General features: G+C 38.6%; 1 protein-coding gene and 1 long non-coding RNA gene across 3 annotated transcripts in view; one reads left to right on the plus strand and one right to left on the minus strand.

The window, feature by feature from the left end:
• Positions 1–974: 974 nt before the first annotated feature.
• LOC134542669 (KICSTOR subunit 2-like) overlaps positions 975–25336 on the minus strand; it is a 37963-nt gene continuing 13601 nt past the window's right edge. For both annotated transcript variants that reach the window (XM_063387107.1, XM_063387106.1), the window contains 7 exons: positions 24418–24563; positions 23777–23914; positions 23560–23698; positions 20138–20331; positions 17290–17452; positions 5946–6044; positions 975–1936 (listed from right to left, as the gene is read on the minus strand). In XM_063387107.1, coding sequence (XP_063243177.1) covers positions 1766–1936; positions 5946–6044; positions 17290–17452; positions 20138–20331; positions 23560–23698; positions 23777–23914; positions 24418–24563 — 1050 coding nt within the window. In that variant the 3' untranslated portion in view covers positions 975–1765. The remainder of the gene's footprint in view (positions 1937–5945; positions 6045–17289; positions 17453–20137; positions 20332–23559; positions 23699–23776; positions 23915–24417; positions 24564–25336) is intronic.
• Positions 19287–20415, plus strand: LOC134542670 (uncharacterized). Its single transcript, XR_010076842.1, has 2 exons — positions 19287–19480; positions 20039–20415. It is a non-coding gene; the product is annotated as an uncharacterized LOC134542670 (long non-coding RNA).

The raw sequence follows: 25336 nt of genomic DNA on the forward strand, positions 1-25336 counted from the left end.
TAGGGCGTTAAATCGAGAGGCAGTTGTACTTTTAAAAATATATATATTTTAGATATGACTTCTGCATCAGTATACCTTAAAAAATGAATTTAAATTAATTTGGTTAAGGAGAAAATTACCCAGTACTAATCCATAGTTTTCTTCAGTTTTTTTAAATAGACTGAAATATGTCATGTTGGCAATCTTTTATATTTATATTTAATGACAGTACGTACATTGAAAAAAATTGGTTGTCTGTAAAGTCGGTTTACGGATGATAGTTTAACGTGACGACGTCATAACAAAACATTGATGAAATGATTGCATACTTTTATCAATAAAATTGAATCATTTTTATTGAATTATCACTATTTTGTATGGATACAAAGAAGGAGTGAAATGAAATCTACAATTTAATTGATAAATTTACTTTTATTTGCACTCATTAATTCAAATATGTTTATTACTTTAACGAACAGATTATTTTAACTATAACTTTTATACATGGTTGCTATTTAACTTCTTCCAATCTGTGTTATTCTGTTAAGGATAGGACGATGATAGGAAAAGTAGGAAACGAATGGTAGTGTTTCAAGTTTAATGTGCCTCGAAAAAATCAAATCGATGGTTGTTACAATCAAGTGGAAGAGAGATAGATGCGGCACAATCGTACAATGAGCGTAATGGGACACAGCATAATGGGACAATGTGCGTAACGGGACACTTTTTCGTGCGTGCAGCCGGCGTTCATTGATTTATTAGATGTCACGTCAAAAAAATTCCTTAAGAAAACTTAGGTAACATTTTAGCTATTACACCAAATAATTTATAATTAAGTAATAAAAAATTTTGAAGTATAAGTGTTTGGATTTTATTTTTTATGGGTAACTTCAGAATATTGCATTCAAGTCCTAAGTAATGATTTAAGTCAGATAAAATGTTCAGAAAAGTTGCCTGTGGCCCCAGGATGGAATAAAAAAAAAACAAAAGTCACATGAATAAACAAACAGTAATATTTATTCAGCCAACATTGAAAACATTGTAAAATACCTGAGTATAGTAACTAACGACTTGTGTTACTAAAATTATGAACACAAATATTACCAAATACGTCACAATCTACAAATGCCAGTAAATTTACTGTCATAATTTAAATGTTGAAAGTTATGTAGGAACAATGAAATAGCATAGAAAAATAATATAAAATATTTTTATACCTTAATTTTAATATTAATTTTTGGGTTTTCCAATATTTTAAATGAGCCCCTAATCAATTATTTACTTTCATACTAGCCCAAAGTGTTTATAAAGACACTACTGTTTACTCAGACAGGAAATGTAATCTGCCTTGAAAAGATAAGGTTACTTTTTCAACATTCCTGATAACTAGAGACCTGCAAAATTCGCGGATTCATTGAACTCTAGGATAGACTCCACAGTTCTTTAAATACTCGCGTAAATGACACCTGTTCATTGGCTACTGACGCTTGAGACGTATCAACTAGGCTGTCCGTAATTCGGCACTTTCTTGGTTTAGTGTTTCCCATTGGCTCACAGTTCCCCGGATAAAATGTGGGCCAATCGCAGAAGCGGTACGAAGGTATAGTTGTTTTGATGCTAGCCTATCGCGAAATGAATCAGCGAATTTTGCATGTCTATACTGATAACATACATTTTCATGAATCTCTTCATTCACATCTGAGCTTAAAATTAAAGCATTTGCTCAGTAAACCACTACAACCGGCCAGTTGGCTTGCGGAACAGAGAACACAGGTGCTGTTGGGCATCACTTGGCGCTCAACTTGAGGCTGGATATGACCTTGTGACAGCGTAGCTGCTGACTGAGCTCCGACACAAAGTTTGTGATGAACGAGTCCTTCTCCGTCTTCTTCGAGTCGAAGATCACCACCAGGCTCATGCGGGGGTCAGTCAGTGCCAGCGCGTACGTGCTCTGCTCCTGTCACACACGTCACACACGGATCATTCCACACCACTGACAGTGCTAGCACGCACATGGTGTGTTTCTGCCACACACATCACACACACATAACTCCACAACACTATCTGTGCCAGCATGCACTTGCTCTGTTTCTACCACACGCATCACACAACAACACTATCACACTGTCAGCGTTAACATGCACATCCTCTGTTTCTGCCACACATCACACACGCATAAACTCAAACCACTATCAGTTGCAGCATGCACGTGCTATGTTCTAGCCACACACATCCCACATAACATCACACATGCTTCACTCTGCGAAACTATCATTTCCAGCACAGGGTGGCCACCAAACTTTTATTTTGAAATTCATGCTCATTTCCAGATTTACAAGGAACAAAATTTTGTTTTTCAAGGAATTTGCTGGATGGTGAAACTACGCAAATTTAAGATGTCAATATAAAGTTATGTACTAACAACACAGGTCCTATACTTATATTCCAACAAAAAACAGCATAAATAATTTTGTTTCTGAGCTGCTTGAACTTAAAAAATATTTATTCTTGAATAGAATAGTTCCCAAACTATATGTATATACCCAACCAAACCATGTGGCAGGTTAAATTTCCTAAGTGCCTTTATTGGCTTATTACTGAAACATAAGCTACTTATTAAAATATCAGAAAAATATTTAAATGGTTTTCACAGGCACTTTTATATTTTAAGATTCATAGTTTTATTTTGAAATTATTAAGCTACTATATCTTAAATTTCTTTGTTCACCATAACACTATTGATTGCTAAGAATAAAGACAATAATGGAAGGCAAGAACCACTCAAGAAAACTATGCAAAAAAAATTTTACGCTCCTGCTCTAGTCAAGTTTGCGAATAAAGTAAACATTGGCAATGTACATTTTCATGTACTCATCGAAATACTTGCATAGTTTTATTTGTGAATAGAAGCTTTTGTAAATTTGCCATTACCATTTCATAAATAAAAATTTTTAATAGGTAGATCTATACCTAAATTCTAACAAAATTAAATACAACAAAATTGAAAAATATGTGAATGCAAGCCTCTTGTTTATGCTCTAACACACATACTCAGCCAGCTAGATCGTGAGTGAGCATGATTTAACATTTTGCTTGCTATGATGTTTTATTTCATGTAATACTATATATTTTCAATGAACCCGAATAGTGTTACTGCACCTTTGTTCATTAGATAAATCTTTGATTTGGCATATTTCTTTCATGAAAAACAAAACAATGGCAAATGGAATCCACACACCCTGCCAGCCTGCTGATGACCCCAAATCTTAAAGTTGGCTATCTTGACACGTACAGAGTGACGTCACGCACAATACAATTCAAGAATCAGGAAGGGTCATGTCTGAGAACCACCTAATTGTACCAGGGCTTTAAATAATTTAGGCAAAAAAAAAAAGCTTGTAGGTACTCTTACATGTAAATGATAAGAAATAATTTTTTTATCAGTTTTGATAGAGCAATTAACGATTTGTGATAGGAAATAAATATTTTATTACATTTTCTCCATGCAAAACTGTAACATATAATTGACACACAGAAAAGAATAAAAGTCTCAACTAGATCATTGCGCAGAAAAATAAGAATAACTCTTCTCAACAGTATTTGGGTAAAATTACATTTTTCACAAACTACAACTATGTTACAAAGTAGTAGCTTGTCTGTACAAACTAAAACCGAAAAAAAATATTCCCTGCATTTCTACCATAAAATTGGTCGGAAGCTGACTACGAAATTCAAAGAAAAGAAAATTGAAAGAAAGAAATAAAAACAATTATTAGATAAAATTAACGGCCATACCATAAAAGATAGCAATTATTTGATTTATAGTAGAACCCTGTTAAAATGTTTTTCAAGGGGACATAAGGGAAAAACATATGTGAGAAATAGCAATTTAAAACTTGTCAGAATTTGAACTTTTTACCAATGGACTCATCAAACTATGTACACAAATTTAATGTTAAAACCACTGATAGAAAAATTCATTGCTCGAATTTTCTTAACCAAGACATTAATTTTTCGACTTCCTTGTGCTTCCAGCTTACATTCGTATTTGTCTTTTAAGACACACCTCATTTCTGCAAAATTGTCTCACAATTTGTGACAATGAGGTTTAGAGTGGGAATGTCTATCCAATTCCTTCGCCACTTGAAAATGTGTAATTTTTTGATTCCTACCAACTTGATGTATCAAATACACAACATTAGCAGCCGTGATGTGTAGCATGTGGCACTAGTGTTTTGGCACACATCTTATTGAACAATCTGCATACATGGTGTAACAGTGACTGTAAACAAAAAATGAACCATAAGTATAAAGTAAACCTTTAAACATGATAAACTTCACATATGGGTTAAGTTTTGACATAGTTAGGTTTTTAAAACTTTTTTTCCCCCCATTTATTGAGTTTCAGAAAGTAAAAATTATCAGGAAATGCATCATTTGTGAAATGTTATATACAGGAAATAAATATATTGTCCTTATAGGGAAAAATGTTGGGACTTAAAAACTATGATGTTATAAGCAGGATAACATTTTTAGCAGGAACAGCTTTTCATCACACTGTTGGTTTCTTATTCTGCACATGTGGTTCACCACTGTTATACTGAACTACTGCAACAGCAAAACTATAAATGTTTCTATGCAATGCACATTCCAAAACATTGGCAATGTTGCTAGCATCCTGTAGCCAAGCAGCTAATGCTTACTAATAGAAAAATTCTAGATTAAGATAGAAAGAATAAAATAATTATCTGACCAGTGCAAATTAATTCAAACTTCCTATCAAGATCTATACATACGCCCCTTGAAGAAACACCCCAATTCCTTCCAGGAAAATAGAGCACTATTCAAAACTAATGGAAAACATTTTACTCAAGACACTACTCCCGATAAAACCAATTAACACTACTAATATATGTCTAAATACAATTGAAGTACATTTAATAAATGTTGAGTAACAATCTGAAATTAAAAATCCTAAAATTAAATTCAAAAAATTTACAGACTGCATTGTTTACATGACAGGCTTGGGCATAACATTCCTAAGAGTCTCTAACAACATTTCTGAGTTACAAAATAATGATGTTAATATAGGATATATATTTCAATTTTAATAATATTTAAAAAAAAAATGTTTTCTATTATTATAATTTAACCTGTTAAAGTAATTCCCGACTTTGGTTTACAAAATGTGTGTCTGCCATGGTTTGCCACTACCACATCCTAGTAGGCGTGAGGTAAACTAGGCCTGACAGCTTCTGACTTTTCTCTCCATATCTGCTGCTGACATACGGGATGGCATAATATAATAATATAATTTAATAATGTTGGCTGAACACTCTGGCCGTCATTGGAGATAAATACGCAATGAAGGAAGCATACAGCTATTAAGGAAAGAGAAAAACATAGTGCTGTTGCCATTGTGCACGCACTGAAATAAAAATTCAAGTAAAAGAAGAAAAATAATGCTACTAAGAATCCATAAGCTTGCTACTTCAAATCATGCATTAATTTATTGTCGTTAAAACTTCAATACTGGAAAACCAAACAGCGTTACTTCGAGGCCCATGTGTATTGAAATGTGTTATGAAATTATAATTTTTTTTTTCAAAATGCTAAAAAAAAAAATTTAATTTTAGAAGAAAATTCTAAATATTGATTTTCAAAATACTATTTGTTTACATACTTAGCATATTTCTTTTATCTTTTGGACTAAGCAAACTGTCATAGTTTAGACTGCAGTTGTACAACTGTTAAATGATAAAAGATGTTTGCGGTTTGAATTTGTTGCTGTGAGTCATAGTTGGTGCAGTGTGTCGGGAGAAATGTCGCACTTCAGTATGCTTTGCTGAGGGTACATCCGAGTTGTTGCACCTTAACGTCACATAACAAGTGATGATATTAATCACGCTCGTTCATCACCATTGTGTATGTCTGAGCCGTAACACAGGCTGTACAGTTGCACACACCTTCTCGCTGAAGTAGAAGATGACCTTGTCCATGGCTGCCAGCTCTGCCGCACGCTCACTCAGCACCTTCGCCACGTTGGGGATGTGGTTCAAGGGTTTCTGCCCACACACAGACACATGCAGCTCAATTATTCCACATGACTAAAAATTATAACTACAAACATAATTCCATCATTTAACAGAAGACAACGTATATTATATCGTGGGCGTACAAGGAAAACCCTTTAAGTCCATATAATGAAATTATGAGAAAAATTGATTTCTATATTCATATGGGTATGTAAAATATTGTAAAATATATACAGTGCTGAAACATGTTTAATCTAACATAATAATATACTTGTCATATAATATACTTGTCATGAAACACATTAAACTGGACTTTGTCATATGAATATCTCATTTTTTTTATCTAACTGGACTTAGTGGGTTTTCCTTGTACGCCCACGATATATAAAGCCACAAAACATGTGAGATCAATAAAATAAAATATTGTGGTGAGAAATCCTTTAGGAATGCATTAAGATGAAAATAAAAAGTGTTACCAACTCAGCTAGGTCTGGGTCTGGGGCCCTACGCTGCAGCTTTTAGTCGCATGCGAGATGGAGGTTACGTGACATAATTTTGAACAAAATGCAGTTTTGGTACCCTGGAACCATTGGTCGGGGACTAGCATCTTAACCGCTTGTAATGGAAGTCGTCGGATGTGGGATGGAACGAAAATTCTGCCGAAGAGGGGCCTCTTTTTAATTAAATAGATTTTGAAAAAACTATATTTCAGAGAATGCAAAAATTCTAAGATTAAGAAAAGTTTCTTTATTCATAAAAATATTTAGCTTCAGTAATTATTCTGCTGTAAATAAAATCTACAATCTGAGAGAGATTATGATAAAATAGTCACATGAATATGAGGGGGAACCCAATAAAACTGGTCTGAGAGCACGCTGCCATTCGTAGGTGTAGTAGAGTTCTCACGCTAGATGGGATACCTTCATTAAACAGATGTCCAGATGGCATCAGTTTGTAGGTTAACATTTGATCGTATTGTTTTTCTCATACTGTTCTCGTGTTCACCTGCAAAGTCGTTATGGCAGCTTTAAAAGAACAAAGAGTATGTTTGAAAATTTTGTTTCCTGCTTGAAAAATCGGCAATGGAAGCTTACCAAATGCTTCAGCAAGCTTCCAAGGAGGATGCTATGAGCCACACACAAGTTTTCAAGTGGTTTGGGTACTTTTAAACGTGGTGAGATGACTGTTGAAGACCATGCTCTTTCTGGGCGCCCTTCAACACCTCGAAACGATGAAGATGAAAACTTTGAAAAAATCCACCAAAAAATCAACAAGGATCGTTGTTTTACGATCGACGAAATTTCATAAGAGACAGGGGTGAGTGGGAGCTTGTGCCAGCGGATTTTGACTGAGGATTTGCAAATGAGACATGATCCGCTAAATTTGTTCTTCGCCTTCTCAAACAGGATCCAAAAGACCTTCAATTGAATTTGAGCCATGACTTGAAAAAAGAGATTGAAAGTGATCGTAATTTTTTGACCAGTCATTATAGGTGATGAGAGTTGGTGATACAGGTACAATGCAGAAACAAATGAATTTTTTATGACAAAAATTTGGTTTTTTTAGGTTCCCCCTTGTATGTTTGAAAGCATAACCTTTTATTTTTTTGGGGTCACAAAACATTGAAAATAATGTTGCTTAGAGTTTTTCAGGGTAAATTATGAGGTCAGTTATTTTAACTGGATGAATTGATGTAGTATTTATTTTGTACTTTTGTGGCAGGCATTGGTCAGATATGTAGTTGTCACCTGTGATGCACACATTGCAGGCCATATTTGCTAGATTGGGTCAACCACGTAAATAAATGCTGAATTCTTCCCACTTCAATTTTTATTTTTGTTAAAGAACTTATACATATATGAAAGATTGGAAGGCATGTTGGTGAATACCATAAAGTTACGATAGCAAAGGTGGAAAATTGAAGGAGCACAAAATTTTTTTAGCTACATCACATTGCCAGGTGTGTATAAATGTGGATCAGTTTGGAATATAAAAATTGCTGAACTGATTACTAAATAAAGAAATAACAAGAAGGAAATATGGTTGAGATTTTTGTATTTGCACAGGTGGGATTTAACTGTTAAAGACTGGCCGGCATATATTAACTTACATCATATTTGCGTATTACTTTATAACATGTAACCACATGATTCAACAAAGAAATACTGTAAAATTGAAAAAAAACATTTGATTTAGTTTGTGTTCATTATGATTACTATTCAGTTTTAGCATTTAAAATCTGAAACTAGAGTTTGATGCAGTACAGATATAAAATGTAGATTAATTAATAAATTTTATTAACATTCCTTTTGCGAGGACTTATCTGCCTGCGTGCCCAGCAGGGATGAGTAGAGATTAGTGCCCCGCTAGGCCATCCGTGGCGGGAGCCGGGTGGAACGTGAGAGTGACGAAAGGGGTGACGACACTTGGGGAAGGGGCGTCCAGAGAGAAGTGAAACTCTGGACCCATAGTTTTTAACTCCACAGAGAAAACAAGATAATGCAATAATAAAAAAAATGGAAAAGACCAGAGAGAAAAACAGCTACCAAACAAGATAAAGATGCTAACAGGGTGTAATGGGTGTTACCACTGTGGGCGTGAAATCCAGACTACTATGTTATCGAAGCTCTTGCAGTCGTACCAAACGTTGAGAAAAATAGCGCCATCGACCAGAAGAAAGAAACTTTCTACACGCTGAGAAGAACTTGTAAAAGGTCAAAAGGGAGAAACTCCCTGTGCACCAGGATTACATCCTTTAAATAACTTTGTCCCTCAATCTGAAAATCGCACTAGCAAAGCGCTGGCACGAGATACCGTATTTACTTGTGTATAGCGCGCCCTCGTATATAGTGCGCAGTGCGCACCACGATTTTTGCAACAAATTCCAAAGAAAAAAAAAATTGAAATTTTTTTCCCCCATAAATAAATTTTACGAACAATTTGTGGTACCTGTTAAGTAATTACTTATGAAACAAATGATTATTTACATTGATGTGAGGTGATGTGTCAGGAAAATACTTAAATTAAATACTCTTCCACCTGAAAGCGAAACTTTTGTGGCATACTGTACCATCTGAAATGACCGAGCAAGCTAAACTCTGCTGTGCAGACGGAAGATAATGAAGCGCTGTATCGTCACAACTGGTACGAGGACGGGAGGGAGGGAGGCAGGCAGGAACGGGACTATGACCATCAAGTAACCTTGACAGTTGACAGGACTAAACACCACCACTTCCGTCACGCTACGTTACTAAGCTGGCGCGGAGGACTAGATGACTCACAGGCAGCTGCTGGGATGGGACGAGGAAGCGAAGGAAGTGGGCTGGGGACTGGTGACAACATTCTCTATCTCTCTCTTATTTTTTTTACTAGTTGCTGCGCTGTCTTTCTGTAGAGGGGGGAGGTCTAAAGCCTAGTACACACTAATAGACCATGTTGCGCGATTTGTCTACAGACCGTATATAGACGGTCTAGAGATATGGTCTATAGACCGTCTATGGGCACCGTCCTTCATCTCGTCTAGCGTCCACACTACGATTTGAATGTCTCGTCTCCGTCAGTCCATCATGGAGGACATTATTTTGTGCGGAAAGAGTACCTGCTTAGTACTAATTACAAGCGTAGGAACGCAAAAACGTAAACGTTGGTGGACGCGTGAAGTGTTCGCAGAAGGACCTAGGTTCGGTAATACGTTATTAAATAAATTAAGACTGGAAGACGCTATGGGTTTTCGAAATTTTACCCGGCTGACATCTGCTGATTTTGAAGATTTGCTTCTGAGGGTTGGAGGACTAATAATGAAGAAAGATACAAAATTTAGAGAAACTATTCCAGCTTCTCTTCGACTGGCTGTCACCCTGCGTTTCCTCTTTCACAGGCCTCGTGTACACCTTCAGAATCTCTAAGCAGGCAATATCGCAAATGGTACCAGTGGTCTGCGAGGCCATTATCCAGTTTTACGATACTTATGCTCTTTTTTGAACCTATTTATAGACCACAGAATGCTCTTAGTACACTAGTTGAACCAAAAAATTTGTTATACTTGATACAATAACTTTTCAATCAGTCGTATTCAGGTTATGGTCTCCCATTCCAATCGGGAGACCATAGACCTGTGATTTTTTGTCTCGCAACAGACTCGTAAACGGCGATTGGTTTTTAGACATGTCTACATAGACAACTCTAGACATGTCTCAGAGACAAAAATTGCACAACATGTCTACTAGTGTGTACTAGGCTTGAAAAATAAACAAGAGACCATGATGTGCGAGCTTGCACGCGCATGTGTGTGTGTGTGTGTGTCTGCTGTGAGCATGAAAGAGATGCCTCGTTGCTTGTGCATATGTGTGGGGGCTGGCCAGAAACGTCACTCTTCACCCGGCAGTTAACGACTACCACTCCTCCTTCCCGCCTCACTTCTTTTTTTTCCGTGTATAGCGCGCATCCATGATTTTTTCCTTTACTTGAGGGGAAAAAAGGGCGCGCTATACATGAGTATATAAGGTACATGGACGTTAGTACTCCAAACAGGTATGAAGGTAGACGAAGACTGACTGGGTTCAGGCGTATGCATGTAGTTAAATCCTTGTTTGCAAAGTCCGGGTGGAAGGATACAGAACACGTCGCTGGCAGGGATTATTTTTTTACGCGGAGTGCCTATTGACATCCTATTAATAAACTATCTCAAAATTCAACTTGCTTCAACTATTTATATTCTCATATTCTATTACTCACTGGAGAATCCTTATTGTTCCTATCAACAAAATTTTTCTATCCATAGAGTACACTGTTTGGTAAAACTCATAAATTATACAGCTGTGGATTTCAACAAATGGTTTTCCTCTAATGCATAGAGCATACTATTGTGTAGAACTGACTTACAGAGAACTAACTTGGAGAATTCTATGCCGCCATCTTATTATACAGTAAAACCCCTTATTTGCACTTTTCAAGGAACCCCAAGGAAAAAGTGTAAATTGCGGGAAAGTGTAAATTGTGGGAAAGCACTTTTATTGGCAGTTAATGCTAAATTTTAGCTTAAAAAAATGTATCAGCATTTACCTATTTTTAATTATTGTGTTTAAAGTACTAACAGGAATATTCAGTTCCTTGGCCAAAACCACTCGGGTACCCACATGCTTGTCAGACTTCTCAATAATTTTAATTTTATCTTCAATAGATAAAGTATTTCGTGGAACTTTATACCTATCCATCTTCAATCAAAATCTTGCCATAAATAATATTGTGAACGATAAAAAAACACGTGCTAACCAAAACGGACGTTGACTAATGTAAACAATGAAAGCCATCATAGATATGTACTGTACATAATGCAGCACTACTAAATATACGTACTGTGTATGAGCGCTTTCCGGTAGTATCGATAGCTCAGCGCTTCGGACTATGCTCTGCTACGAGAGTGCTCTATGACACCATAAATTAAACCGTTTGTGGTTCTGCTACGAAAGTTCTCTATGGCAGCAAAGATTAAAACGTTAGTAGAGGAGAGGCACCATAGAACTTGTCGATACATCAAAACGAAAGGTTACAGACAATAGGCGAACTACTTCAAACTTTTCACATCTATGACTAACGTGACGAGTATTTACATTTTTACCGTGTTTTGAAACGTACATTCCGGGTTTTTTGGTTACGTAGCGATGTAATTTCAGGGAAAATGCAACATGAAAGTTAATGTACAATAAAACGGACCTACATAAAATGACGTTATTTGCGGGAAAACGTAAATAACGAGAACGTAAATACGAGGTTTTACTGTACATACATGATGGTGGACATTATATATAACATTAGGAACATCTATGACGCTGTAGCGGTACACGAAAGACATCTATTATGATTGCTTTACTCGTGTGCTACCCAACTTAAATGATTCCAGCATATCAAATATTTGATCTTTATGGAATAATAGGTGACATACATCACGCATGCTACTAAAACTCCAGCCTTGAGTCCCTGTCTTCCTACTTACAGGCCTGCACTGCTGCCTTCCTACTGTTACCTTGTGCTGGGGATCTTTAAGGTTTCACAAGGATATGAAAAATGAACAAAAACAAGGTGTGATTCCATCTGAATATAATTACTCCATACTGAGGAAACTTATAACAGATATAAAAAAAATATTAACATACAATATCAATTACGTACTTAAACAGCTCTCAGGTATATTCAGAAAGAAGAAAAAAATTGGGCCGGCCCTAAATTAAATTATAAAAAGGTTTCATTAAAAAAATACATAAACCAATAAAAAATACAAATATGTTCAAACCATCCCAGTATATATTCTTAAAGTCCAGAAATGATGTTTATCTGATGAACTTTGTCTGACGGCGTAATTTAAGAAAGTTCAGAAAAGGTTGAAAGATACAGTAGCACCGGAGGTCGGGGCTTCGTTTCCCGGAGATCAATCGGGAACATGATGCCAGGGCGCCTGTGTGTTGTTGAGGAAGGGTGGTGAAAATGCCAATTCGGCGTCCGGCTCTCGGACCCTGTCTGCGAATAGTCCGAATCAAAACTGATCAGAACTAGTACACAGACAGTTAACTGGGCAGAAAATGCCCACAAAAATTAAGGGAAGGTTGGGGAATGTCGCGGATCGTAATTCACCAGACAGGGAAGTTGGCTTCTATTTTCTGAGGCGTCGCCAATCCGGATCTGGAGCTCGCTAATACGCGGCTGGCGCGGACGTTTCTACCATTTCAAAAAGAAATTATTTAAAAGAAAATGACTACTATGTTGATTACTGTACAGACGGACTAAACTACTTAAAGAAATTTAAAGGGATCGCATCCATTGTCTAATCGACTACATTGTCGGTTGCGGCCGGATGGAAGTCTTGCAGTGCGTTGATCCGCCGATAATCACAAACGGTCCGTCTGCAGTCGCGACGCGAAGTGTCTGGCCGAGAGCCGCGTCACGTAATTAAAAGTAAATGTTCAATCAAAAGTGGAGGGGGGGGGGGGGGACCTGGGACCTCCGGACCGAAAGGTTCCAAAGTTCCCCGAGTGGGCATCATAAAAAAACTCAGACTTTGATGTCTCGAAGTTGGTAGCACTGGCCGACTTTAGCACTACCTGTTGAGAAGTGTCAGAAATAAAAAAGAATCGACTCGCCCAAGACGTCTGCTATAACCAGGGGCCAATGGCGCAGTCTGGTGCTGCACTCTGGCGGCCTACAGGGGAAGGTAGCTGGGAGGTTAGCAAGTTTGTCACCAGATGTCGCGGGGGTCAGCTCCACGGGCTCGTGACACAAGAAGAAGTTACTATGTCTGCCGCTAGATGTCGTGTGTGGTCCATCTTTGCACATATTTTTTCTATGGTAAGTCGACCTTGGAGTCGGTCAACGCTTGGCGGGGTTCACTGGAGGACAATGATCCTGGGCTAAATTCTGAGAACCGAGGGGGAGCTGGAACGGGGTGGGGGGAAAAAAACGCAATGATGCTGGGAACGAGCGTCCTAGCCATGACTTTCGAGGAGAGAACCTAAGACGTATGTGTGACAGGAAAGGCTATGGTAAGCTCGTCTCTGAGAAATGGTAACAACTCGTCCAGAGCTGTTGTATGCAGTTTTAGTCATGAAGTGAAGTAATGTTACAGGCCTGGGACGTGACTGCAAGCGAGAGAAATGTCAAATGGGCTGCCAACCAAGTCTTAGATTTGCAAAAGATCAGATAGGTCTCTGAGAAAGGTGCTTCAGTCTACTGGCACAAAGTTTAACTATGTACGTAGAGTACACCAGCCTAACAAAGAGTAAATCGCCCTTTTGTAACTTAATTATATAGCAAATAAAATTTCCAAAAATAATAAAAAATTATAATAACAATTAAAAAAAAAGTGTCGAAATTCCTAATTTCCAGCACAACCTTAACTGCTCTTCCTGCCCCCACCTGTTTTCGTGTTCTACTGCACTCCTGCTCACCTGCTTTCCAATACCGATATTAACCTGCTGATTTCCTTCATTCCCATAGACCTAACACTCAAAGTAAAGAATGATTTGGTGACAGCACATTCTGGATTTTTCCTTTCAGGCCATAAAAACTCCAGTACGAACAGGTAGAACATCTGCAAACTTGACAAAAAAGGCAGTCAGGAAACATGAAGGCACTACAGACTGAGTCTGAATCAGCCCAACTAACTGCAGCTGCATGCTCACCTAGAAATATCTATATGACAAAGTCTAAAGTGCTTCTCAAGGCTGGTATCCATCTTTGTAGTTGTGGCTGAAAACATTTTTGACGTGACAACGTCTAATAAATCGATGAACGCCGGCTGCACGCACGAAAAAGTGTCCCACTATGGATGTCCCACTACGGATGTTCCTGTTTGCTCATTGTACGCATGCGTGGCATCTCTCTTCCACTCGATTGGAACGACCATCGATTTGACTTTTCAATCATATTTTCGTCGTTTGAATTATTACTATTATGTAATTTAACGATCGTCCACCGATTTTCAGCACAATCGGTACGGTTATTTAAAAGTAATGTTGAATATTCAAATACGTTTTGAACCAACAATGGTGTTTTACAGTTACACATAATAATTCATTTACAACCGGGATCTTTTGCACAATGTTTTAAAAAATATTGTAACACCTTTGGTGTATTTGGGTTTGGGATGCGTATTTGTTATAAAATCGAGTTATTAAAACGAAATAATATTATTCCCCTACCGTGAACAAAATTTTTATAAAGGTATATATAACATCTGAAACTAACAATTATCAAATATGGCCTCGTGGCTGAGCGGGCAGCAACGCTATTTTCTAAACATAAGGTTGTAGGTTCAAATCCCAGCAGGTGTGAATTTTTTTTTTGAACTTGTAAAAATAAATACGGCGCACATAACATTTCAAAAGTAATAAATATATTTGAATAATGAATGCAAATAAAAGTAAATTTAATAATTAAAATGTACATTTCATTTCACTCCTTTGTATCCATACAAAATAGTGATAATTCAATAAAAATGATTCAATTTTATTCATAAAAGTATGCAGAGGTAGATTTTATCATACAAAAGATAGAAAAATTAAAAAAAAATTCTTCCTCAAAGAATATAATATTTTTAATGCCTAAATGGTTTGGTTGCAAAAACCTATTACGGCTCAGTCTCAGGCCGAATATGATACAGTAAAACCTCGTATTTACGTTCTCGTTATTTACGTTTTCCCGCAAATAACGTCATTTTATGTAGGTCCTTTTTATTGTACATTAACTTTCATGTTGCATTTTCCCTGAAATTACATCGCTACGTAACCAAAAAACCCGGAATGTACGTTTCAAAACACGGTAAAAATGTAAATACTCGTCACGTTAGTCATAGATGTGAAAAGTTTGAAGTAGTTCGCCTATTGTCTGTAACCTTTCGTTTTGATGTATCGACAAGTTCTATGGTGCCTCTCCTCTACTAACGTTTTAATCTTTGCTGCCATAGAGAACTTTCGTAGCAGAACCACAAACGGTTTAATTTATGGTGTCATAGAGCACTCTCGTAGCAGAGCATAGTCCGAAGCGCTGAGCTATCGATACTACCGGAAAGCGCTCATACACAGTACGTATATTTAGTAGTGCTGCATTATGTACAGTACATATCTATGATGGCTTTCATTGTTTACATTAGTCAACGTCCGTTTTGGTTAGCACGTGTTTTTTTATCGTTCACAATATTATTTATGGCAAGATTTTGATTGAAGATGGATAGGTATAAAGTTCCACGAAATACTTTATCTATTGAAGATAAAATTAAAATTATTGAGAAGTCTGACAAGCATGTGGGTACCCGAGTGGTTTTGGCCAAGGAACTGAATATTCCTGTTAGTACTTTAAACACAATAATTAAAAATAGGTAAATGCTGATACATTTTTTTAAGCTAAAATTTAGCATTAACTGCCAATAAAAGTGCTTTCCCACAATTTACACTTTCCCGCAATTTACACTTTTTCCTTGGGGTTCCTTGAAAAGTGCAAATAAGGGGTTTTACTGTATTTCCTTTTCTTCTGGATCAATCATTTCATCAATGTTTTGTTATGACGTTGTCATGTTAAACTATCGTCCGTAAACCAACTTTACAGACAACCAATTTTTTTTTTTATTATAAATAATAGAGAACATATTAAAGATAGTATGCTGAGTGTTAAAGTTATGTTTAATTGAACGGAGTTATACAACACCCATAAATATTGTTGCAGAAGCAAAATTATTTTATTCAAATGATGGGGTGTTGCAAAACACATAAAAAGTATGCGGGAAATACAATAAGTGGAACCCTCAATTAATTTAATCAAATATTTTCCTAAATCAAAAATATTCACACAGGTTGTAGAAACTTATTAAATTTCATCCAGATACACAGGTTTAAAATAATTAACTTTCTCTTTTTTTTTAAAGTACAAATAAATAGTTGTATGAATGTTTTGAACTCATTTTGGCGTGATAAACATGCAGCCAAAATTTGTCAGTAAAATTAATTCTCACAGTGTACATCTGATCTATCAGATATTAGAGGGTGGGGTGGTGCTAGGCAAGGAAAGGCTCTAGGGGTGTTGCAAGAACTCACCACGGGACAGCCGATGATGGGATACGCTTGCAAGCCGGAGAGACTATCCACTGGTTGGTGGGGCTGGTTAAGCCTGGGCCAGGAAAGACTGCAGTGGTGTTGCAAGAACTCACCACGGGACAGCTGATGACGATGGGATACGCATGCAGGTTGGAGAGACGCTCCACTGGCCGGTCGGGCAGGTGGTAGCCTGGGCCAGGAAAGACTGCAGTGGTGTTGCAAGAACTCACCACGGGACAGCTGATGACGATGGGATACGCATGCAGGTTGGAGAGACGCTCCACTGGCCGGTCGGGCAGGTGGTAGCCTGGGCCAGGAAAGACTGCAGTGGTGTTGCAAGAACTCACCACGGGACAGCTGATGACGATGGGATACGCATGCAGGTTGGAGAGACGCTCCACTGGCCGGTCGGGCAGGTGGTAGCCTGGGCCAGGAAAGACTGCAGTGGTGTTGCAAGAACTCACCACGGGACAGCTGATGACGATGGGATACGCATGCAGGTTGGAGAGACGCTCCACTGGCCGGTCGGGCAGGTGGTAGCCTGGGCCAGGAAAGACTGCAGTGGTGTTGCAAGAACTCACCACGGGACAGCTGATGACGATGGGATACGCATGCAGGTTGGAGAGACGCTCCACTGGCCGGTCGGGCAGGTGGTAGCCTGGGCCAGGAAAGACTGCAGTGGTGTTGCAAGAACTCACCACGGGACAGCTGATGACGATGGGATATGCATGCAGGTTGGAGAGACGCTCCACTGGCCGGTCGGGCAGGTGGTAGCCTGGGCCAGGAAAGTCGTCAAGGTCGTGTGCATCAAACACCAGCATCACTGCGCTGGCATCGTAGCGTCGCTGGAATGTCTGCATTCTGCCACACGCATCAAACCTTACATACTACACAATATTGTTCGTATCAGTTTCTGTGAGTTATTATTATTATTATTATTATTGTTATTATTATGATGTAAAAATAATATCACATTCAATCAAGAAATACATTCCCAGCGGCTGATTTCTGCAGAAGAAATGATTTATTGTATAATGGCAGCTGTGAAACGGGTTAAGAGAGAGGTTAACATTAACCTCACTTCTGAAAGTCACTCAACTTCAGATTCTCCTCATACGTCGGGCACAAGGGACTCGAAAGTAGTTTTGTCAGTGATAAAGCTGCCTACCTTTAGTGGAGATTGAAAGGCCTGGTTGGATTTATCCAACCTTTTCACAGCTCTGGTCATAAACCACAAGAGCTTGTCTGTTGTAGAGGGTCTGACCTACTTGAAGTCAGCTCTATCACAGGCAGCCCTGTCAGTGGTTGTCACTTCCCATTACTAAAGAGAACTTTGAAGTGGCCTGGTCCCTGCTGAACCATCGGTATGATAATAAACGAGTTATTGTATCAATGTATTTAGATGCCTTTCTTGAGGTGCCTGCAGTCCCATTCAACAATGCTGTTGCTCTTCATTTGTTTTTATCCACAGTCAATGAACATGTGTTGGCATTAAAGGCCTTGAAGGTACCAGTTGACCAATGGGATTTGGTGCTACTGCACATTCTTGCTAAACGGCTGGACACTCAGCTACACAAACAGTGGGAAATGTCAGTAGTGGAAGCAGTATGGCCAACGAGGGCTCAATTTGTTGAATTCTTAGAATGTTACTGTCGATCATTGGAGACACTGCCCCCAAACACAGGGGCGGTTGTTAAGTCATCTAGCTCCACCAGGGTTGGCAGGAGTATGAGTCATACCAAGGCCTAGTTGTTAACAACCCACCAGAGCCCACTGAGTGCAGGTTGTCTCATGAACTTCATGCCCTATTCAAGTGCCCTAAGTCAGGCAATCCAAAGGAACGGTATTCAATGGTCAGACAGTTTGGTGTATGTTTAAATTGTTTGAGACCAATCCACCAATCTAAAAATTTTTTATCGAAGAGCAGATGTTACACATGCCATGTGTGGCATCACACAAATCTACATTTCTCATGACCATCTAGTGAGAGTCAAGAAGACAGCAAAAGCCATGTACAGCCAGATCCTACTGTGCCTGAAGTATTATGTGATGGTCAGGTGACCACTGACAACCAACTGACTTCCTTGGCAGCATTGTGGCCAACATCAGAAACCGTGTTATTATAAACCACTATTGTAGAAGTTCAGGACGCTACCGGATCATTCCGAAAGGTTCGGGCACTGCAAAATTCAGCAAGTCAGGCCAACTTCATTACAGAACAATGTTAAAAGCAAATAGGACTACCATATGCCAGGGTAACCATGCCCCTGTACATGGCATTTCCCATGCTCCTATCAAAGTTGTCAAGCATATTATGTCATGTGTTGTGAAACCGGTGAATAAGAGTACACTGCAGCTCCATCTGGATGCATTTGTTCTGCCTCGTATCACCAACTCACTGCCTCATGTGATCTTGTCACCTTTATGGATCGGAGCACTGAAGATTTACACCTTGCTGACCCTACACTTGCCACCCCAGGAGACCTATTGATATGTTGCTTGGTGCTGATGTGTATCCCTATGCAGTGTTGGGCCAAACACTTGAAGCGAATGTTGGGTCTCCCGTTGCCATGAGCTCGGTGTTTGGCATGTGTTTTAGCACGTCGTCAGCTTCAGTTACCTCTTTTTGTCTCTTGCTTCATGCTGCTGTACCACCACTAGATGCATTACTTAAACAGTTCTGGGAGCTGGAACAACTCCCCAGGGTAACATGTAGTTCACCAGAAGATGCAGACTGTCAGAGACAGTACACCACGACTGTCAGTCGTGATTTGTCACCTTGCCGTTTGCAGGCCCTGAACTAGTGTTTGGAGAGTCCCGTACGCAGGCAGTATACTGCCTAAACAGAATGGAGCGGAGGATGCAGCGTGACCCTCAACTCAAACAAATGTATGTACAATTCATGGAAAATTACCTGACCTGGGGTCACACAGAGGTGTTTCGAGAACCACATACTAACCGGTCATCCTCTTATTACATACTATATCACTGTGTGCTCAAACCTGATAGTTCCATCACAAAGTTGTGTGTTGTTTTAAATGCCTCTGCTAAGGCTGGTTGTGGCACCAGTCTTTATGATGTGTTGTTAACTGAGCCCAAACTTCAAAACGATCTGCAAGACATCTTGCGGTTTCGGTGTCACCATGCTGTATTTACAGCTGATACTAAGCAAATAATGTATAGGCAGACTGGAGTAAGGCCCGACCACCAAGACAGAGAAAGACCACATGACGAGACAGTGTCATATTGTTTACGGTCTAATAAACTGAGGGAAGAAAATATTAGGTGTGACCCGAATTCCGAAGGCAACCCTTGCTGTAAAACGGATTATCTGGGTTTTTTCTACAGGTTTTTCAATCATACGGGCATCGGTAGGTCTCAACTAACACTGATAACAAAGAGTTTACCGTACCTAAAAATTCACAACATTTTGTTTGCTGTTTGCAGTGGTGATCGTGTTCGGTGATCGCCGGGCGGACCTGAATCGTAACAACTAGAACAGTCTGGGCGCTGGCTAGTGGCAAAGAGACACAGAAGGCTACGCACTTGTGGTAGTAGTCGCAGCTGAGCCTGGAGCACAAGGCCTTCATCTCGGGGGCAACTGTCTGCATGGCGAGCGTGCAGTAGAAATACAGAGAGAACTTGGCCACCAGTGCTGCCTTCAGCTTCAGCAGCCACTGGAACAGTCCGGGCAGCTGGCTAGTCTTCAGGAACGTTGCTCCGAACCCCAGCGTCCACGACTGCCAACAACCACATGAACTATTACCCTCCCGCACAACATTAAATAAAATTGAATTTTCAATAAATATTTTGTGTGTATTAAAGTGTTTGTCACAGTCATCATTTTTCAACAGGTGCCTTACAACTAACTAGTATTTTATATTCTACAAGCTGATAGCAACTTGCACAACAGAAAGAACTACAACCATTTTAAGTTCATGTCATAAAGCTCAACAACATCTCTATATACTTGCAGAAACAACAAAGTACGTACATGTGCTTACCGCATAAAAATGTATTGATGATTTTTGGTTACTAACATGAAATGTTGAAAACATGCACAACCATCCAGTGGCGTAAGAAGGCAGACTCAAGAAGAGAAGCTTATGTGCAGGCAGAGAGACTGGGCACTTGTGTAAAAGCACTCATAACATTTTAACATAGTTCAGCAAGTATTCTATGTCTTAGGTTACATATTTTCATAGATTCTCTATCACAGTTTATATTGTTTTCACATTAAAATGCCACTGACGTTTAAATTGGTAACTTCTGCCATCTGAGAGAATTCCCTAGCTACTGTGTTGACTTTTTTTTTTGCCTACAGTGGTGAAAAAACACAGGAAAGTCACTCTTATGAACACTCCGTCACGTCATGCACAGGCCTCTTCTGCACGACCTGCAAATGCACTGTGCATTGCTGCCCTTGATAGACCCTTGATAGACGAGCATGCATCCCACACTCAACGGGACAGTCAGTCACAGAGAGATGGGTGCTGCCGTCTGATGTGCCCCTGTCCTCATGCTCCACGCAGCAACAGACAATAGCAAATTTTGACATTAATCTAGCATATGCTCTAAAAGCCTGATTTTAATTTGTTACGCATAATCCACATGTAATTTTACTGCACTTTAATTTACAACTGCTCAGAGTGTGAAAGGATTTTAACGTTAACATCAGTGGTATGCTGTTTATTATCGGCATCAGCCACATGAAAACAAGACTATTGTAAGGAATATTCTTCCTAAAGTCAGGCGATTAAAGGAAAGGAATTGCTAATTTGATGTTTTAACATTTTTCTTCCAAAGTTACTCTCTGCAATTCCAACGTTGCCTCTATGAATGCTTTAATTTAATTTGTGATTTTTTAGTTTCATTTAATATCTTTGATTTTGTAAGTTTGTTTACAGCCAATGGCTGCTTTGTAAATTACTTAATTACAGATTTATACATTATTATTTATTTAAATAATATCAAGAAAAAATGATTCTTCCTAACAACTAAATTTTGTCTGCGAATGAAATGGCATTGTTTATATTGAGAAAATTGTGTTGTAATTTACTAAAATAATATTTTCTAGTAAATTTTCAACTATGTTAAGGGCAAATTTGATTGGCTATCAAATCTAGAAGACAGAAGCTAGTATTTCCACACCCACTGTTTGGAACCTTCAGTGGAAGTACAATCATGTGAGTGAAGACCTTCTACAAATTTGAAAAGTTTTGTGAGATTTAGTGTAATCAAAATTAATATCAATCTTATTCAGAAGGATAAATAAGTCAACCTACGAGGAAGATGAATCGATTTTCGACGAATGATGTCTATAATTTATATAGACAAGTACACCAGTTTATGTGGAGTTGAAGTGAGGTATTACGTCAACAAATTGTCTTAAGTGAATTTATAAGTAGAGGACTTAATCAATTATATTACTATGTAATTCACTGCTGAGACTACTAGAGAATTTGTTTGATTGATGAAAAATTGTGTGTCGTATAGCAGTTTGAAATGCGACATGACAAGATTATTGAACTGTATGCTGAACTAATAAAAGATTTTACAAGATTTCCAAACTTTATCTACTCTACGAAGTTTGCTACTCATTGGGACAAGAATTAGATGCAGATATTTTGTCTTCTAGCGGAGGAGAATCAAACACAACACGTAATTCTACATTCTGTTTACTGAACGTAAGTGCTCAACTGCAGATAAAGGAATATATCAAGGACTTATTTTACTAAACCAAATTACATGTTTGGTATGTCAGATAGGAAATATCAAGGTATGTGAAAGTGTGTTAACAATGCCATTGTAATTGCTTATTTCGGTTTTGCAATTAGTTATTTGGTAGAATAACTCTAAGGTTGTTTCCATTGAATTTTCATAAAATTTTAAATAAAGTTCACTTTTGCTCCCTCAGAGGTATAACTGATGAGATTTTAAATTACTGATTTGTTTGCCACTAATAATATTTTTACAACACAATTTTACTTTGATTGTTTAATAATCTAAAACTTTAACTGATTGTAAACCAATTTTGTTTGTCAAGTGTTAAATGTATGTGATTAGTATTAGTTTATTTATTATCTTAAAACTTATTCACAGTTCTTTTTTAATTGAGAAATGTTAATTAAGGTAGTTTGAAGTCAAACTAAAGAAAGTATCTTCAGAAATCTTTTTATCACGTAACTGCATTTAAAATTGTATTATGTGGGATAAACTAAGTAAAGAAGTATAGTTCATTCATTAGAGACAAAAATGAAAATGAAAATCGACAAGTAGTTTCCCGCCTGAGGCAGGGTGTACACGGACGGAATGGGGCCGACACTCATAGGAGCTGGCTACCCTACCCTACCCAAGAACAGACCAGAGACAAATAATATTTTCATGATATGACTATCGTTAATTTTAAATTCAAGTTTAACTCAGAAAAGAGAAATCAGTAAACTATGTTACAGATCTATCTATTAGTCCAATAGATAGTATGTTAGTAATACATTATCGAAACAAAAATAAAAATTTCCTTTACAATACTTGTTCTTTTTTTTTTTTTTTAATTATGAGATGGTAATTTTAAACATGTTAAATGTTCAACATTCTTCATTTCTGATAATCCATATAGTGTCTATTGCAGTATTATACTGTAGTGTACTAGTGTACTGACGTTCCTATACTTAAATACGACAGTTCAAATCATTATACCCTTATTTTGTAATCATTAATTGTACTTATTTATACAATCCGAGAGAAGTGCATTGAATCCACAATTTAAGAATAGAATTTTAGAATTTAAGCATTAGAATTTAAGCATTCATATGGATATTTCTATGTTGTATTGTCTTGTCTTTGTTTTGGCCTACTATTTTTTTGTGTTCTTATAATTGTTTTGTTCTAGTTTTTGTTCTGTTACTGTATTTGTTTTGTGCTTGTCCCACATGTTGTGCCCGCCGTGGCATGGAGCAGGGCCTCACCTCCTTGCTGTGCAGGGAGCGCTCCCACGCTGCGACCCTGGTGTGAGCGCCGTGCAGCTGCATGAGGGCGTGCAGGAAGCGCCAGTGCTGCGTCTCCAGCTGGGCACGCAGCAGGTGCACCAGCACCTCGCACTCCAGGCTGCGCAGACACACGGCACGCGCTGCAATCCCCTACGTCCCCCTGTCCCCCGGGTCCCGGCCACGCTCCTCACGCTACCTGAAGGTGGCCTTCACCGAGGTGAGCGTCATGTGGCTGAAGGACATGGCGTGCTTGGCTGCCAGGTCCTCGATGTGCGTGCTCAGCTCCTGGTAGCAGAGCTGCTTCCCGCAGCTCGTCACGTACATCCTCTCGTAGCTGCCGGAGCGCTAAGGAGCGCACACTGCTTACAGCATTCAACCCGCTACTCGTGAGCCGTGGCAAGTCCCGGGGTGCACCCGCTGACGGCTGTCAACCCAACTGATTGAATTTCAAAGTCACTTCTACACACTGATGGCAGTGTCCTAGATAGCCAATGATCAACTGAAAACAAAAAACCCGAAACTACAGGTGAAGCAGACACCTATGTTATCAATAGTGTACTTTTCAAACATTCATTGTATCAAAATAATGGGTAGAGATTAGATATACATGAAAATAGCAATTGTTATCAATGCTACATGGATGATGAAGTTTCAGTTAACTGCTGTAATATGCTAAATTTAAACACTGATGAAATTCACAAGCATTTTGGGTTGGTTTACAAAGAGCAGGATGCAACATGATCGAACGTTGTTCTCCCCGCCCACACACACCTCCCACAGCTAACTGAGAACCTTCAACACGCACGGAACTGCCGGCTGAGCGAAATGTAAGGATACAAGTCAATCAGCTCCACACGAGCCATGCAGAACTGGGACAGCTGATTGGCCACGGTGGCGATGGTCCCCGCCCCCGTCGACCGAGCCACGTCTTCCAGGCGACGGTAGTCGGTGCAGCTGGCATCGTAGATGGAGCGAAGGGAGTTCTGAAACAAGCCACCAGGAGCGCTGTACCACATCTCAGTGCAGACACTGCACTGTCCTGTTGGCACACTCGAGCCCAGTGTCTGGTATGACACGGTAGTTGGCCTTTACTGGGTGATTTTCTTTTTCTTTTACAGTGTCACGTTCGTTTCTTCTCCACAAAACAAAAAACCCTTAGTAAAATAAAATCAGAATGCAGACCCTAAATTCAGCATCTGATTTTCAATCAGAAACATTGCACTTGTGCATCGACCACGTACACACTTCTACAATGTGTGCTTCTTTTTTTCCCCAGGAGCTTTGATTCAGAGGCAGCACCACAGCAGCCCAAGTCTGGTCCGGCTAGCTTGTGCACACGCTCTCTGCCAACCAAGGGTACAGATTATTCTAAATTTATGGCACTTCCTGACATCACCTAGATCTGATCTCTTTTATGGTACACTAGGGGTAAAGTGTTGGAATCTTCAAAATATCTGATTCTCTTGAGTCCTTATTCATCTTCTTTAATCACTGCTATTATCCTTGTTCTTTTCTTGATCTTGGATCACGCTTCTCACATAGAAATTTCGTTCATTATCGCTCATACCTTTCCATGATGCTTAGATTAAAATAATCAAGTCCATTTTCATAGCTGTTCATCATCTTAAGTCACATTTATTCTCATCAGACAAGATTTTGTACTCCAACTTCATCTATTTAATTTATTATTTATACTACTCTTCAGTAGTGTATATCCTTCTAACTTTTTTTTTCATATAAAGTTATTATCCATATT

The sequence above is a fragment of the Bacillus rossius genome, assembly GCF_032445375.1.
Source record: "Bacillus rossius redtenbacheri isolate Brsri chromosome 9 unlocalized genomic scaffold, Brsri_v3 Brsri_v3_scf9_1, whole genome shotgun sequence".
NCBI lineage: Eukaryota > Metazoa > Arthropoda > Insecta > Phasmatodea > Bacillidae > Bacillus > Bacillus rossius.